At 50.4% G+C, this 15,718-nt stretch overlaps 1 protein-coding gene across 1 annotated transcript in view; it reads right to left on the bottom strand.

The window, feature by feature from the left end:
• ATP6V1B1 (ATPase H+ transporting V1 subunit B1) overlaps window positions 1-10,079 on the bottom strand; it is a 47,217-nt gene extending 37,138 nt beyond the window's left edge. Inside the window, exon 1 of the mRNA XM_072126370.1 lies at window positions 9,861-10,079. Within this exon, the coding sequence (XP_071982471.1) occupies window positions 9,861-9,969 (109 nt within the window). The 5' untranslated portion in view covers window positions 9,970-10,079. The remainder of the gene's footprint in view (window positions 1-9,860) is intronic.
• Between the last annotated feature and the right edge of the window lie 5,639 nt (window positions 10,080-15,718).

Raw genomic sequence — 15,718 nt, forward strand, 5'->3', positions numbered from 1 at the left:
GCTCACACATAGACTGACATGGCCGGGCCTGGGTGCTCACACATAGACTGACATGGCCGGGCCTGGGTGCTCACACATAGACTGACATGGCCGGGCCTGGGTGCTCACACATAGACTGGGATGGCCGGGCCTGGGTGCTCACACACAGACTGAGATGGCTGGGCCTGAGGGCTCGCACAGAGACTGAGATGGCCGGGCCTGGGGGCCCACACAGAGACTGACATGGCCAGGCCTGGGGGCCCACACAGAGACTGACATGGCCGGGCCTGGGAGCTCACACAGAGACTGACATGGCCGGGCCTGGGGGCTCACACATAGACTGACATGGCCGGGCCTGGGTGCTCACACATAGACTGACATGGCCGGGCCTGGGTGCTCACACAGAGACTGACATGGCCGGGCCTGAGGGCCCACACATAGACTGGGATGGCCGGGCCTGGGTGCTCACACAGAGACTGAGATAGCCGGGCCTGGGTGCTCACACATAGACTGACATGGCCAGGCCTGGGGGCCCACACAGAGACTGACATGGCCGGGCCTGGGAGCTCACACAGAGACTGACATGGCCGGGCCTGGGGGCTCACACATAGACTGACATGGCCGGGCCTGGGTGCTCACACATAGACTGACATGGCCGGGCCTGGGTGCTCACACAGAGACTGACATGGCCGGGCCTGAGGGCCCACACATAGACTGGGATGGCCGGGCCTGGGTGCTCACACACAGACTGAGATGGCTGGGCCTGAGGGCTCGCACAGAGACTGAGATGGCCGGGCCTGGGGGCCCACACAGAGACTGACATGGCCAAGCCTGGGGGCTCACACAGAGACTGACATGGCCGGGCCTGGGGGCTCACACATAGACTGACATGGCCGGGCCTGGGGGCTCACACAGAGACTCAGATAGCCGGGCCTGGGGGCTCACACAGACTGACATGGCCGGGCCTGGGGGCTCACACATAGACTGAGATGGCCGGGCCTGGCGGCTCACACATAGACTGAGATGGCCGGGCCTGGGGGCTCACACACAGACTGGGATGGCCGGGCCTGGGGGCTCACACATAGACTGACATGGCCGGGCCTGAGGGCTCACACAGAGACTGAGATGGCCGGGCCTGGGGGCTCACACACAGACTGGGATGGCCGGGCCTGGGGGCTCACACATAGACTGACATGGCCGGGCCTGGGGGCTCACACAGAGACTCAGATAGCCGGGCCTGGGGGCTCACACAGACTGACATGGCCGGGCCTGGGGGCTCACACATAGACTGAGATGGCCGGGCCTGGGGGCTCACGCTAACTGACATGGCCGGGCCTGGGGGCTCACGCTAACTGACATGGCCGGGCCTGGCGGCTCACACACAGACTGGGATGGCCGGGCCTGGGGGCTCACACAGACTGAACCCTAAACTAGAAACCTCAGAACAGAAAACTGCTTCTTTTGTGCAGCAGGAGCAGAGGAGAGAGGAGGTGCTGCAGGGGCCTGGGAAAGGCGAGTAATAGGTTTTAATGTGACAGGAAGCCGTGGGGGACACAATGTGAGGGGGAGATGGAGGGCACTGAGGAGAAAATATTACTGTGTGAAGGTGGAGCAAGGGGTGGAGCAAAAGGCGTGGCTTACGTCAAAAAAAAATTCTGTGACCTTCATAGTGCTCAGCATCTTTTGTCCTTCTTTCTCTGCTACGAAAGTTGGGAGTAATGTTATTACAGTTAAGTAGAGAGCCGGCAGCTCCCAGCACTATCCCTGCGCCTCTGCTGTGTGCAGGCGTCAGGTGATGATGTCATCAGCCTGCTGTCCTCAGTGCTACACACAGAGGAGAGAATGAAGGAGCTGCTGCAGGGGAATGGGGAAAGGTGAGTATCTGTGTTTATTAATCTTTCCTTGGGGGCACAATAAGAGAGGGAGCTGCTGGGGAGGTACCACAGGGCCACAGTGTGCTGAGGAGGAGGGCAAGAAGCTGGGGGAGGAGACACAATTTGACGGGGGAGATGGAGGCGTTAAAAAATTATACCGTGTGGGGACGGAGAAAAAGATGTGGATTACAGCAAACAAATTTTTAATTTTTGCACCAAAAAACAACCTCCAACACATTTATGAAGGCTATTGGACCATTTTTCCCGACTTGTCTGAAAAAGGGGGCGTGATCTCCAAAAAAAGGGGTGTGGCCAGATGGGGAATAGTCATTGCGACAATAATTAAGGAGGTTATGCCACAGTTTAGACCGGTAAAAGCAGTTCTGAGGCAGATCCCCCACCGCGATGACTAGTGTCCGGTGACGCAGTAACGAGCCCCCCCCCCTTTATATTATAAGTATCCGTTGTTAGTCCCGCACTGCGCTGCCCCCAGGAGTCGGAGCAGCATAAGGACACATTTTTGGCCACACCTGAAGCAGGAAGGTTCACATCAGAGACTGAGCAAGTGCTGCCAAGACGAGAACCTCTGTCCTGAAATCCTCTGTGCTGCTTTTTGGCATATTTCCTGCCGCTCTCCTCTCCGGCTTGTTTTGTACATATGATGATAGGTGTTTGGATGATCCGGTATTATCCCTGTGATTGATGTCCCATTGTCTGGGGATGACTGGTATCTGCGGATCACCTGGTGTCACCCTGTATACTCAGGACTATTGATTCAGCCAATGACAGCGCAGATGACAGCGGCCCCGCCCCCCGCAGTCCGAGTTTTTCACAGAAATTATATAGGTTTTTATATTCTTTGTAAACAAACCTGCGGAGATGCGGTAAATTGTGTTTGTTTTTGTGTCTTTCGAATGGAAAGTAGTCGATATATATAACGTACAGCCCTGCTCCTGCGTTCTCATGACAACACTGCCTGTCAGGTGAGAAGCCGCCATTAATACACTGCATTGTCTGCGGAGGATGGGGCAGGTTTATACAACAGGACAATAGACAGTTCTGGGATTCGGCCCATTGTACAGTCACAGTAGGAACCTTCTTGCTTTGCCAAACAGACTAGGACAGAGGACGCAGAGTCATCTCACTGTGACACTCGAGAAAGCTTCATTTTATATAACAGGCCTTGGTTTCTCTCCAAGATGGTAAAGGATTATAATCTGCATAATATGTTCATTATTCCAAGATCACCAGTAGGCGAGGCCACGATATACAGTACAGGGAGCTGTGCAGAGTGTACATAGTGTCCTATCTGCAGGCAGCATGTTATAGAGCACAAGGAGCTGATCAGATTGTACATAGTGTCCTATCTGCAGGCAGCATGTTATAGAGCAGGAGGAGCGGAGCAGATTGTACATAGTGTCCTATCTGCAGGCAGCATGTTATAGAGCAGGAGGAGCTGAGCAGATTGTACATAGTGTCCTATCTGCAGGCAGCATGTTATAGAGCAGGAGGAGCTGAGCAGATTGTACATAGTGTCCTATCTGCAGGCAGCATGTTATAGAGCAGGAGGAGCTGAGCAGATTGTACATAGTGTCCTATCTGCAGGCAGCATGTTATAGAGCAGGAGGAGCTGAGCAGATTGTACATAGTGTCCTATCTGCAGGCAGCATGTTATAGAGCAGGAGGAGCTGAGCAGATTCTACATAGTGTCCTATCTGCAGGCAGCATGTTATAAAGCAGGAGGAGCTGAGCAGATTGTACATAGTGTCCTATCTGTAGGCAGCATGTTATAGAGCAGGAGGAGCTGAGCAGATTGTACATAGTGTCCTATCTGCAGGCAGCATGTTATAGATCAGAAGGAGCTGAGCAGGTTGTACATAGTGTCCTATCTGCAGGCAGCATGTTATAGAGCAGGAGGAGCTGAGCAGTCTGTACATAGTGTCCTATCTGCAGGCAGTATGTTATAGAGCAGGAGGAGCTGAGCAGATTGTACATAGTGTCCTATCTGCAGGCAGCATGTTCTAGAGCAGGATGAGCTGGAGACTGTACATAGTGTCCTATCTGCAGGCAGCATGTTATAGAGCAGGAGGAGCTGAGCGGATTGTACATAGTGTCCTATCTGCAGGCAGCATGTTATAGAGCAGGAGGAGCTGAGCAGATTGTACATAGTGTCCTATCTGCAGGCAGTATGTTATAGAGCAGGAGGAGCTGAGCAGATTGTACATAGTGTCCTATCTGCAGGCAGCATGTTCTAGAGCAGGATGAGCTGGAGACTGTACATAGTGTCCTATCTGCAGGCAGCATGTTATAGAGCAGGAGGAGCTGAGCAGATTGTATATAGTGTCCTATCTGCAGGCAGTATGTTATAGAGCAGGAGGAGCTGAGCCGATTGTATATAGTGTCCTATCTGCAGGCAGCATGTTATAGAGCAGGAGGAGCTGAGCAGATTGTATATAGTGTCCTATCTGCAGGCAGCATGTTATAGAGCAGGAGGAGCTGTGCAGATTGTACATAGTGTCCTATCTGCAGGCAGCATGTTATAGAGCAGGAAGAGCTGAGCAGATTGTACATAGTGTCCTATCTGCAGGCAGCATGTTATAGAGCAGGAGGAGCTGTGCAGATTGTACATAGTGTCCTATCTGCAGGCAGCATGTTATAGAGCAGGGGGAGCTGTGCAGATTGTACATAGTGTCCTATCTGCAGGCAGCATGTTATAGAGCAGGAGGAGCTGAGCAGATTGTACATAGTGTCCTATCTGCAGGCAGCATGTTATAGAGCAGGAGGAGCTGAGCAGATTGAACATAGTGCCCTATCTGCAGGCAGCATGTTATAGAGCAGGAGAGGCTGAGCAGATTGTACATAGTGTCCTATCTGCAGGCAGCATGTTATAGAGCAGGAGGAGCTGAGCAGATTCTACATAGTGTCCTATCTGCAGGCAGCATGTTATAGAGCAGGAGGAGCTGAGCAGTCTGTACATAGTGTCCTATCTGCAGGCAGCATGTTATAGAGCAGGAGGAGCTGAGCAGTCTGTACATAGTGTCCTATCTGCAGGCAGCATGTTATAGAGCAGGAGGAGCTGAGCAGTCTGTACATAGTGTCCTATCTGCAGGCAGCATGTTATAGAGCAGGAGGAGCTGAGCAGTCTGTACATAGTGTCCTATCTGCAGGCAGCATGTTATAGAGCAGGAGGTGCTGAGCAGATTGTACATAGTGTCCTGTCTGCAGGCAGCATGTTATAGAGCACAAGGAGCTGAGCAGATTGTACATAGTGTCCTATCTGCAGGCAGCATGTTATAGAGCAGGAAGAGATGTTACAATTCTAAACCGGGAATTGCGTAAAACTATAGCGGTTCTCAGGCGTATAAGCTGTGATCACTGTGCCCTATACATACCTTCACCACCTGGGGGCCATTCTCTAGTGTGAACAGTGTCATAGCGCTGCCTGCGCAGTCCTGAGGACACAAGAAGAGGCACAATAGGGTTTGATGAGGCAGAGAGCTGAGGCGCAGTAATGAGCTGCTAATCATTTTCACACTGTCAGCCATGGTATGTGATAGAGGAGACCCCCGGACCCCCGACTCCTAGAGGAATTATGTCACATGGAATCAGCTCTGCTCCAGGGAACAAGTCCCAGCTGCAGGAATCCCCAAATACTGGGGGGGGGCTCCGGACGGAAGGGATCGCAAGTGACCCAAGGATAAAGACGTCTTCAAAAGCATCGTCCCCCCCCCCCCCCCGAAATACTACAACCCCCACCGGACAGTCATTACACTAACATCTTATATCTATCTCATATCTATATACATGTACCTCTCTAGTGGGGGGTCCCCCGGGGGCTCGGGGTGCAGACAGGCAGTGATTGTGCCTCTAATTAGCGGTGGGTGAGGGGTGCTGCGCTAATGACCAGATGGCAGCACCTGCACTAATGAGGGGCAGACACTGCCAAGCCATGGGGGGCTCTGACCTCACCCCCCGGGTGCCCCAGCACAGGTGTCCGGGCACAGACCCCAAACACATCACACCCCCAGGTCACAGGCTGTATCCCATAGCAGAGGCTTAGATACACTGCATGTATCACATAGGAGAGGCTTAGATACACTGGATGTATCACATAGGAGAGGCTTAGATACACTGGATGTATCACATAGCAGAGGCTTAGATACACTGGATGTATCACATAGCAGAGGCTTAGATACACTGGATGTATCGCATAGGAGAGGCTTAGATACACTGGATGTATCGCATAGCAGAGGCTTAGATACACTGGATGTATCGCATAGGAGAGGCTTAGATACACTGGATGTATAAAATAGGAGAGGCTTAGATACACTGGATGTATCGCATAGGAGAGGCTTAGATACACTGGATGTATCACATAGGAGAGGCTTAGATACACTGGATGTATCGCATAGCAGAGGCTTAGATACACTGGATGTATCACATAGCAGAGGCTTAGATACACTGGATGTATCGCATAGCAGAGGCTTAGATACACTGCATGTATCACATAGCAGAGGCTTAGATACACTGCATGTATCACATAGCAGAGGCTTAGATACACTGCAAGTATCCCATAGCAGAGGCTTAGATACACTGGATGTATCACATAGCAGAGGCTTAGATACACTGGATGTATCACATAGCAGAGGCTTAGATACACTGCAAGTATCCCATAGCAGAGGCTTAGATACACTGGATGTATCACATAGCAGAGGCTTAGATACACTGGATGTATCACATAGCAGAGGCTTAGATACACTGGATGTATCACATAGCAGAGGCTTAGATACACTGCATGTATCACATAGCAGAGGCTTAGATACACTGCAAGTATCACATAGCAGAGGCTTAGATACACTGGATGTATCACATAGGAGAGGCTTAGATACACTGGATGTATCACATAGCAGAGGCTTAGATACACTGGATGTATCACATAGGAGAGGCTTAGATACACTGGATGTATCACATAGCAGAGGCTTAGATACACTTGATGTATCACATAGCAGAGGCTTAGATACACTGGATGTACCACATAGGAGAGGCTTAGATACATTGGATGTATCACATAGGAGAGGCTTAGATACACTGGATGTATCACATAGGAGAGGCTTAGATACACTGGATGTATCACATAGGAGAGGCTTAGATACACTGGATGTATCACATAGGAGAAGCTTAGATACACTGGATGTATCACATAGCAGAGGCTTAGATACACTGGATGTATCACATAGGAGAGGCTTAGATTCGTGCCATAGATACACTAGATGTTATCAGCATAGAGGAGGCTTAGATACACTTCACATTGTCACTCATGAGAGGTTTGGATACACTGGAGAATATGATAGGCTTAGATACACTATACAGTATCATGTTCAATAAAGTTAGATATATAAAACAGTCTCATAATAGAAACAGCAAACTGTATAAAACATGATAAGCTTAGATACAGCAGGTCCACAGACTGTATAGGATATGATCAGCTTAGATACAGCAGGTCCACAGACTGTATAGAATATGATCAGCTTAGATACAGCAGGTCCACAGACTGTATAGGATATGATCAGCTTAGATACAGCAGGTCCACAGACTGTATAGAATATGATCAGCTTAGATACAGCAGGTCCACAGACTGTATAGGATATGATCAGCTTAGATACAACAGGTCCACAGCCTGTATAGAATATGATCAGCTTAGATACAGCAGGTCCACAGACTGTATAGAATATGATCAGCTTAGATACAGCAGGTCCACAGACTGTATAGGATATGATCAGCTTAGATACAGCAGGTCCACAGACTGTATAGGATATGATCAGCTTAGATACAACAGGTCCACAGACTGTATAGAATATGATCAGCTTAGATACAGCAGGTCCACAGACTGTATAGAATATGATCAGCTTAGATACAGCAGGTCCACAGACTGTATAGAATATGATAAGCTTAGATACAGCAGGTCCACAGACTGTATAGAATATGATCAGCTTAGATACAGCAGGTCCACAGACTGTATAGGATATGATCAGCTTAGATACAGCAGGTCCACAGACTGTATAGGATATGATCAGCTTAGATACAACAGGTCCACAGACTGTATAGAATATGATCAGCTTAGATACAGCAGGTCCACAGACTGTATAGAATATGATCAGCTTAGATACAGCAGGTCCACAGACTGTATAGAATATGATAAGCTTAGATACAGCAGGTCCACAGACTGTATAGAATATGATAAGTTTAGATACAGCAGGTCCATGGACTGTATAGAACATGATAAGCTTAGATACAGCAGGTCCACAGACTGTATAGAACATGATAAGCTTAGATACAGCAGGTCCACAGACTGTATAGAATATGATAAGCTTAGATACAGCAGGTCCACAGACTGTATAAACATGATAAGCTTAGATACAGCAGGTCTACAGACTGTATAAAACATGATAAGCTTAGATACAGCAGGTCCACAGCCTGTATAAACATGATAAGCTTAGATACAGCAGGTCCACAGACTGTATAGGATATGATCAGCTTTGATACAGCAGGTCCACAGACTGTATAGAATATTTTCAGCTTAGATACATCAGCTCCACAGACTGTATAGAACATGATAAGCTTAGATACAGCAGGTCCACAGACTGTATAGAATATGATAAGCTTAGATACAGCAGGTCCACAGACTGTATAAACATGATAAGCTTAGATACAGCAGGTCTACAGACTGTATAAAACATGATAAGCTTAGATACAGCAGGTCCACAGCCTGTATAGAATATGATAAGCTTAGATACAGCAGGTCCACAGACTGTATAAACATGATAAGCTTAGATACAGCAGGTCTACAGACTGTATAAAACATGATGATCTTAGATACAGCAGGTCTACAGACTGTATAAACATGATGAGCTTAGATACAGCAGGTCTACGGACTGTATAGAATATGATAAGCTTAGATACAGCAGATCCACAGACTGTATAAACATGATGAGCTTAGATACAGCAGGTCTACGGACTGTATAGAATATGATAAGCTTAGATACAGCAGGTCCACAGACTGTATAGAATATGATAAGCTTAGATACAGCAGGTCCACAGACTGTATAGAATATGATCAGCTTAGATACAGCAGGTCCACAGACTGTATAGAATATGATAAGCTTAGATACAGCAGATCCACAGACTGTATAGAATATGATAAGCTTAGATACAGCAGGTCCACAGACTGTATAGAATATGATAAGCTTAGATACAGCAGGTCTACAGCCTGTATAAAACATGATAAGCTTAGATACAGCAGGTCCACAGCCTGTATAGAATATGATAAGCTTAGATACAGCAGGTCCACAGACTGTATAAACATGATAAGCTTAGATACAGCAGGTCTACAGACTGTATAAACATGATGAGCTTAGATACAGCAGGTCTACGGACTGTATAAACATGATAAGCTTAGATACAGCAGATCCACAGACTGTATAGAATATGATAAGCTTAGATACAGCAGGTCCACAGACTGTATAGAATATGATAAGCTTAGATACAGCAGGTCCACAGACTGTATAGAATATGATAAGCTTAGATACAGCAGGTCCACAGACTGTATAGAATATGATAAGCTTAGATACAGCAGGTCCACAGACTGTATAGAATATGATAAGCTTAGATACAGCAGGTCCACAGACTGTATAGAATATGATCAGCTTAGATACAGCAGGTCCACAGACTGTATAGAACATGATAAGCTTAGATACATCACATCCGCAGACTGTATAGAATATGATAAGCTTAGATACAGCAGGTCCACAGACTGTATAGAACATGATAAGCTTAGATACATCACATCCGCAGACTGATGAAACATAACCTAAAGACTAATAAGCCGCCCTGCAGACTATCGCACATGAAAAGCTTAGATACACTACATTTTTGGTCACACTACACTACAGTGAGGGCTTGCTGGGTGCTGTAGTTCTCCATCCTGTCTGTGATATATCAGGTACTTACACAGTCTGGGGTGGGAGATGTAGTTTCGGGTGACGGCCAGCGCGTGCTCCCTGGCGGCTGCCATGTTGGCCTGGTGACCATCGACTCTGACCTGTACCTTGGTGGCCATGCTGGGTGCTGGGTGCTGGGTGCTGGGTGCTGGGTGCAGTCTATGATACAGGGTCAGTGGGTTATATAGGGGGAGCTCCACCCCTCATCCAGGTAAGACTCACCTGCTCCGGCTCTACCTGCACATAACAATATCCTGTGTACAGTACACAGAACTGACTGCACAGCCCCCCCCCCCCACATACAGAGGAGGGGGGGGGGGTGAATATCAGGTGTGGGGGGGCTGTGACTATCAGGTGTGGGGGGCTGTGACTATCAGGTGTGGGGGGGTGTGACTATCAGGTGTGGGGGGGGCTGTGACTATCAGGTGTGGGGGGGCTGTGACTATCAGGTGGGGGGGGGGGTCTGTGACTATCAGGTGTGGGGGGGCTGTGACTATCAGGTGTGGGGGGGGGCTGTGACTATCAGGTGTGGGGGGGGGCTGTGACTATCAGGTGTGGGGGGGCTGTGACTATCAGGTGTGGGGGGGGGGCTGTGATTATCAGGGGTGGGTGGGCTGTGACTATCAGGTGTGGGGGGGGGGCTGTGACTATCAGGTGGGGGGGGGGGGTCTGTGACTATCAGGTGTGGGGGGGGGCTGTGACTATCAGGTGGGGGGGGGGGGTCTGTGACTATCAGGTGTGGGGGGGGGCTGTGACTATCAGGTGTGGGGGGGGGCTGTGACTATCAGGTGTGGGGGGGGGCTGTGACTATCAGGTGTGGGGGGGCTGTGACTATCAGGTGTGGGGGGGGGGCTGTGATTATCAGGGGTGGGTGGGCTGTGACTATCAGGTGTGGGGGGGCTGTGACTATCAGGTGTGGGAGGGGGCTGTGACTATCAGGTGTGGGGGGGGCTGTGACTATCAGGTGTGGGGGGGCTGTGACTATCAGGTGTGGGGGGGGCTGTGACTATCAGGTGTGGGGGGGGGCTGTGACTATCAGGTGTGGGGGGGCTGTGACTATCAGGTGTGGGGGGGGCTGTGACTATCAGGTGTGGGGGGTCTGTGACTATCAGGTGTGGGGGGTCTGTGACTATCAGGTGTGGGGGTGCTGTGACTATCAGGTGTGGGGGGTCTGTGACTATCAGGTGTGGGGGGGGCTGTGACTATCAGGTGTGGGGGGGCTGTGACTATCAGGTGTGGGGGGGGGCTGTGACTATCAGGTGTGGGGGGGGCTGTGACTATCAGGTGTGGGGGGGGGCTGTATCTATCAGGTGTGGGGGGGGCTGTGACTATCAGGTGTGGGGGGGGCTGTGACTATCAGGTGTGGGGGGGGCTGTGACTATCAGGTGTGGGGGGGGCTGTATCTATCAGGTGTGGGGGGGGCTGTGACTATCAGGTGTGGGGGGGGCTGTGACTATCAGGTGTGGGGGGGGCTGTGACTATCAGGTGTGGGGGGGCTGTGACTATCAGGTGTGGGGGGGCTGTATCTATCAGGTGTGGGGGGGGCTGTGACTATCAGGTGTGGGGGGGGCTGTGACTATCAGGTGTGGGGGGGGCTGTGACTATCAGGTGTGGGGGGGCTGTGACTATCAGGTGTGGGGGTGCTGTGACTATCAGGTGTGGGGGGGTCTGTGACTATCAGGTGTGGGGGGTCTGTGACTATCAGGTGTGGGGGGGCTGTGACTATCAGGTGTGGGGGGGTCTGTGACTATCAGGTGTGGGGGGCTGTGACTATCAGGTGGGGGGGCTGTGACTATCAGGTGTGGGGGGTCTGTGACTATCAGGTGTGGGGGGGCTGTGACTATCAGGTGTGGGGGGGTCTGTGACTATCAGGTGTGGGGGGCTGTGACTATCAGGTGGGGGGGCTGTGACTATCAGGTGTGGGGGGGCTGTATCTATCAGGTGTGGGGGGGCTGTGACTATCAGGTGTGGGGGGGCTGTGACTATCAGGTGTGGGGGGGGCTGTGACTATCAGGTGTGGGGGGTCTGTGACTATCAGGTGTGGGGGGGCTGTGACTATCAGGTGTGGGGGGGTCTGTGACTATCAGGTGTGGGGGGCTGTGACTATCAGGTGGGGGGGCTGTGACTATCAGGTGTGGGGGGGCTGTATCTATCAGGTGTGGGGGGGCTGTGACTATCAGGTGTGGGGGGGCTGTGACTATCAGGTGTGGGGGGCTGTGACTATCAGGTGTGGGGGGGCTGTGACTATCTGGTGTGGGGGGGCTGTGACTATCAGGTGTGGGGGGGCTGTGACTATCTGGTGTGGGGGGGCTGTATCTATCAGGTGGGGGGGCTGTGACTATCAGGTGTGGGGGGGCTGTGACTATCAGGTGTGGGGGGGCTGTGACTATCAGGTGTGGGGGGGTCTGTATCTATCAGGTGGGGGGGCTTTGACTATCAGGTGTGGGGGGGCTGTGACTATCTGGTGTGGGGGGGCTGTGACTATCAGGTGTGGGGGGGCTGTGACTATCTGGTGTGGGGGGGCTGTATCTATCAGGTGGGGGGGCTGTGACTATCAGGTGTGGGGGGGCTGTGACTATCAGGTGTGGGGGGGGGCTGTGACTATCAGGTGTGGGGGGGCTGTGACTATCAGGTGTGGGGGGGCTGTGACTATCAGGTGTGGGGGGGCTGTATCTATCAGGTGTGGGGGGGGGCTGTATCTATCAGGTGGGGGGGCTGTGACTATCAGGTGTGGGGGGGGCTGTGACTATCAGGTGTGGGGGGGCTGTGACTATCAGGTGTGGGGGGGCTGTATCTATCAGGTGTGGGGGGGGGCTGTGACTATAAGGTGTGGGGGGGGCTGTGACTATCAGGTGTGGGGGTCTGTATCTATCAGGTGTGGGGGGGGGGCTGTGACTATCAGGTGTGGGGGGGTGTGACTATCAGGTGTGGGGGGGGCTGTGACTATCAGGTGTGGGGGGGCTGTGACTATCAGGTGTGGGGGGTCTGTGACTATCAGGTGTGGGGGTGCTGTGACTATCAGGTGTGGGGGGTCTGTGACTATCAGGTGTGGGGGGGCTGTGACTATCAGGTGTGGGGGGGTCTGTGACTATCAGGTGTGGGGGGGCTGTGACTATCAGGTGTGGGGGGGTCTGTGACTATCAGGTGTGGGGGGCTGTGACTATCAGGTGGGGGGGCTGTGACTATCAGGTGTGGGGGGGCTGTATCTATCAGGTGTGGGGGGGCTGTGACTATCAGGTGTGGGGGGGCTGTGACTATCAGGTGTGGGGGGCTGTGACTATCAGGTGTGGGGGGGCTGTGACTATCTGGTGTGGGGGGGCTGTGACTATCAGGTGTGGGGGGGCTGTGACTATCTGGTGTGGGGGGGCTGTATCTATCAGGTGTGGGGGGGTCTGTATCTATCAGGTGGGGGGGCTTTGACTATCAGGTGTGGGGGGGCTGTGACTATCAGGTGTGGGGGGGCTGTATCTATCAGGTGTGGGGGGGTCTGTATCTATCAGGTGGGGGGGCTTTGACTATCAGGTGTGGGGGGGCTGTGACTATCAGGTGTGGGGGGGGCTGTGACTATCAGGTGTGGGGGGGCTGTATCTATCAGGTGTGGGGGGGGCTGTGACAATCAGGTGTGGGGGCGCTGTATCTATCAGGTGTGGGGGGGCTGTATCTATCAGGTGTGGGGGGGCTGTGACTATCAGGTGTGGGGGGGCTGTGACTATCAGGTGTGGGGGGTCTGCCAGGTGGGGGGGGGGGGGCATTGTCTCCCTGGGCGTCTCTGATCACTTTCTCCCCCCTGATGGCTGGTAGTTACAGACAATCGGGGGAGATAACGTGGAGGAGGGTAAATATTATCACTGATAACAGAAGCTCTGCAGAAGTTTGCGCCTCTGGAAACATAGAAAGTGGAGAAACCTGCTCTGCCTGATCCCTCATCACCCGCACAATTATCTGACCCCTGGGAGACGGCACCGGCCGTGACCACAACACTAGCCGAGCTATACAGGGGAGAGACCCCGGAGCAGAGGAGAGAGGGGAATAACACAAGCCCAGACCAGCCGCCTCCATATATATAAATACAGCCGGTATAACCTGGGGATCTCCTGTATATAATGATATATGTACAGCTGGTATAACCTGGGGATCTCCTGTATATAATGATATATGTACAGCCGGTATAACCTGGGGATCTCCTGTATATAATAATATATGTACAGCCGGTATAACCTGGGGATATCCTGTATATAATGATATATGTACAGCCGGTATAACCTGGGGATCTCCTGTATATAATGATATATGTACAGCTGGTATAACCTGGGGATCCCCTGTATATAATGATATATGTACAGCTGGTATAACCTTGGGATCTCCTGTATATAATGATATATGTACAGCCGGTATAACCTGGGGATCTCCTGTATATAATGATATATGTACAGCCGGTATAACCTGGGGATCTCCTGTATATAATGATATATGTACAGCTGGTATAACCTGGGGATCTCCTGTATTTAATGATATATGTACAGCTGGTATAACCTGGGGATCTCCTGTATATAATGATATATGTACAGCCGGTATAACCCGGGGATCTCCTGTATATAATGATATATGTACAGCCGGTATAACCTAGGGGTCTCCTGTATATAATGATATATGTACAGCTGGTATAACCTGGGGATCTCCTGTATATAATGATATATGTACAGCCGGTATAACCTGGGGATCTCCTGTATATAATGATATATGTACAGCCGGTATAACCCAGGGATCTCCTGTATATAATGATATATGTACAGCCGGTATAACCTAGGGGTCTCCTGTATATAATGATATATGTACAGCTGGTATAACCTGGGGATATCCTGTATATAATGATATATGTACAGCCGGTATAACCTGGGGATCTCCTGTATATAATGATATATGTACAGCCGGTATAACCTGGGGATCTCCTGTATATAATGATATATGTACAGCCGCTATAACCTGGGGCTCTCCTGTATATAATGATACATGTACAGCCGCTATAACCTGGGGATCTCCTGTATATAATGATATATGTACAGCCGGTATAACCTGGGGATCTCCTGTATATAATGATATATGTACAGCTGGTATAACCTGGGGATATCCTGTATATAATGATATATGTACAGCCGGTATAACCTGGGGATCTCCTGTATATAATGATATATGTACAGCCGGTATAACCTGGGGATCTCCTGTATATAATGATATATGTACAGCCGCTATAACCTGGGGCTCTCCTGTATATAATGATACATGTACAGCCGCTATAACCTGGGGATCTCCTGTATATAATGATATATGTACAGCCGGTATAACCTGGGGATCTCCTGTATATAATGATATATGTACAGCCGGTATAACCTGGGGATCTCCTGTATATAATGATATATGTACAGCTGGTATAACCTGGGCATCTCCTGTATATAATGATATATGTACAGCCGGTATAACCTGGGGATCTCCTGTATATAATGATATATGTACAGCCGGTATAACCTGGGGATCTCCAGTATATAATGATATATGTACAGCCGGTATAACCTGGAGATCTCCTGTATATAATGATATATGTACAGCCGGTATAACCTGGGGATCTCCTGTATATAATGATATATGTACAGCCGGTATAACCTGGGGATCTCCTGTATATAATGATATATGTACAGCCGGTATAACCTGGGGCTCTTCTGTATATAATGATATATGTACAGCCGGTATAACCTGGGGATCTACTGTATATAATGATATATGTACAGCCGGTATAACCTGGGGATCTCCTGTATATAATGATATATGTACAGCTGGTATAACCTGGGGATCTCCTATATATAATGATATATG

Source organism: Engystomops pustulosus, chromosome 1, assembly GCF_040894005.1.
Source record: "Engystomops pustulosus chromosome 1, aEngPut4.maternal, whole genome shotgun sequence".
Lineage (NCBI taxonomy): Eukaryota > Metazoa > Chordata > Amphibia > Anura > Leptodactylidae > Engystomops > Engystomops pustulosus.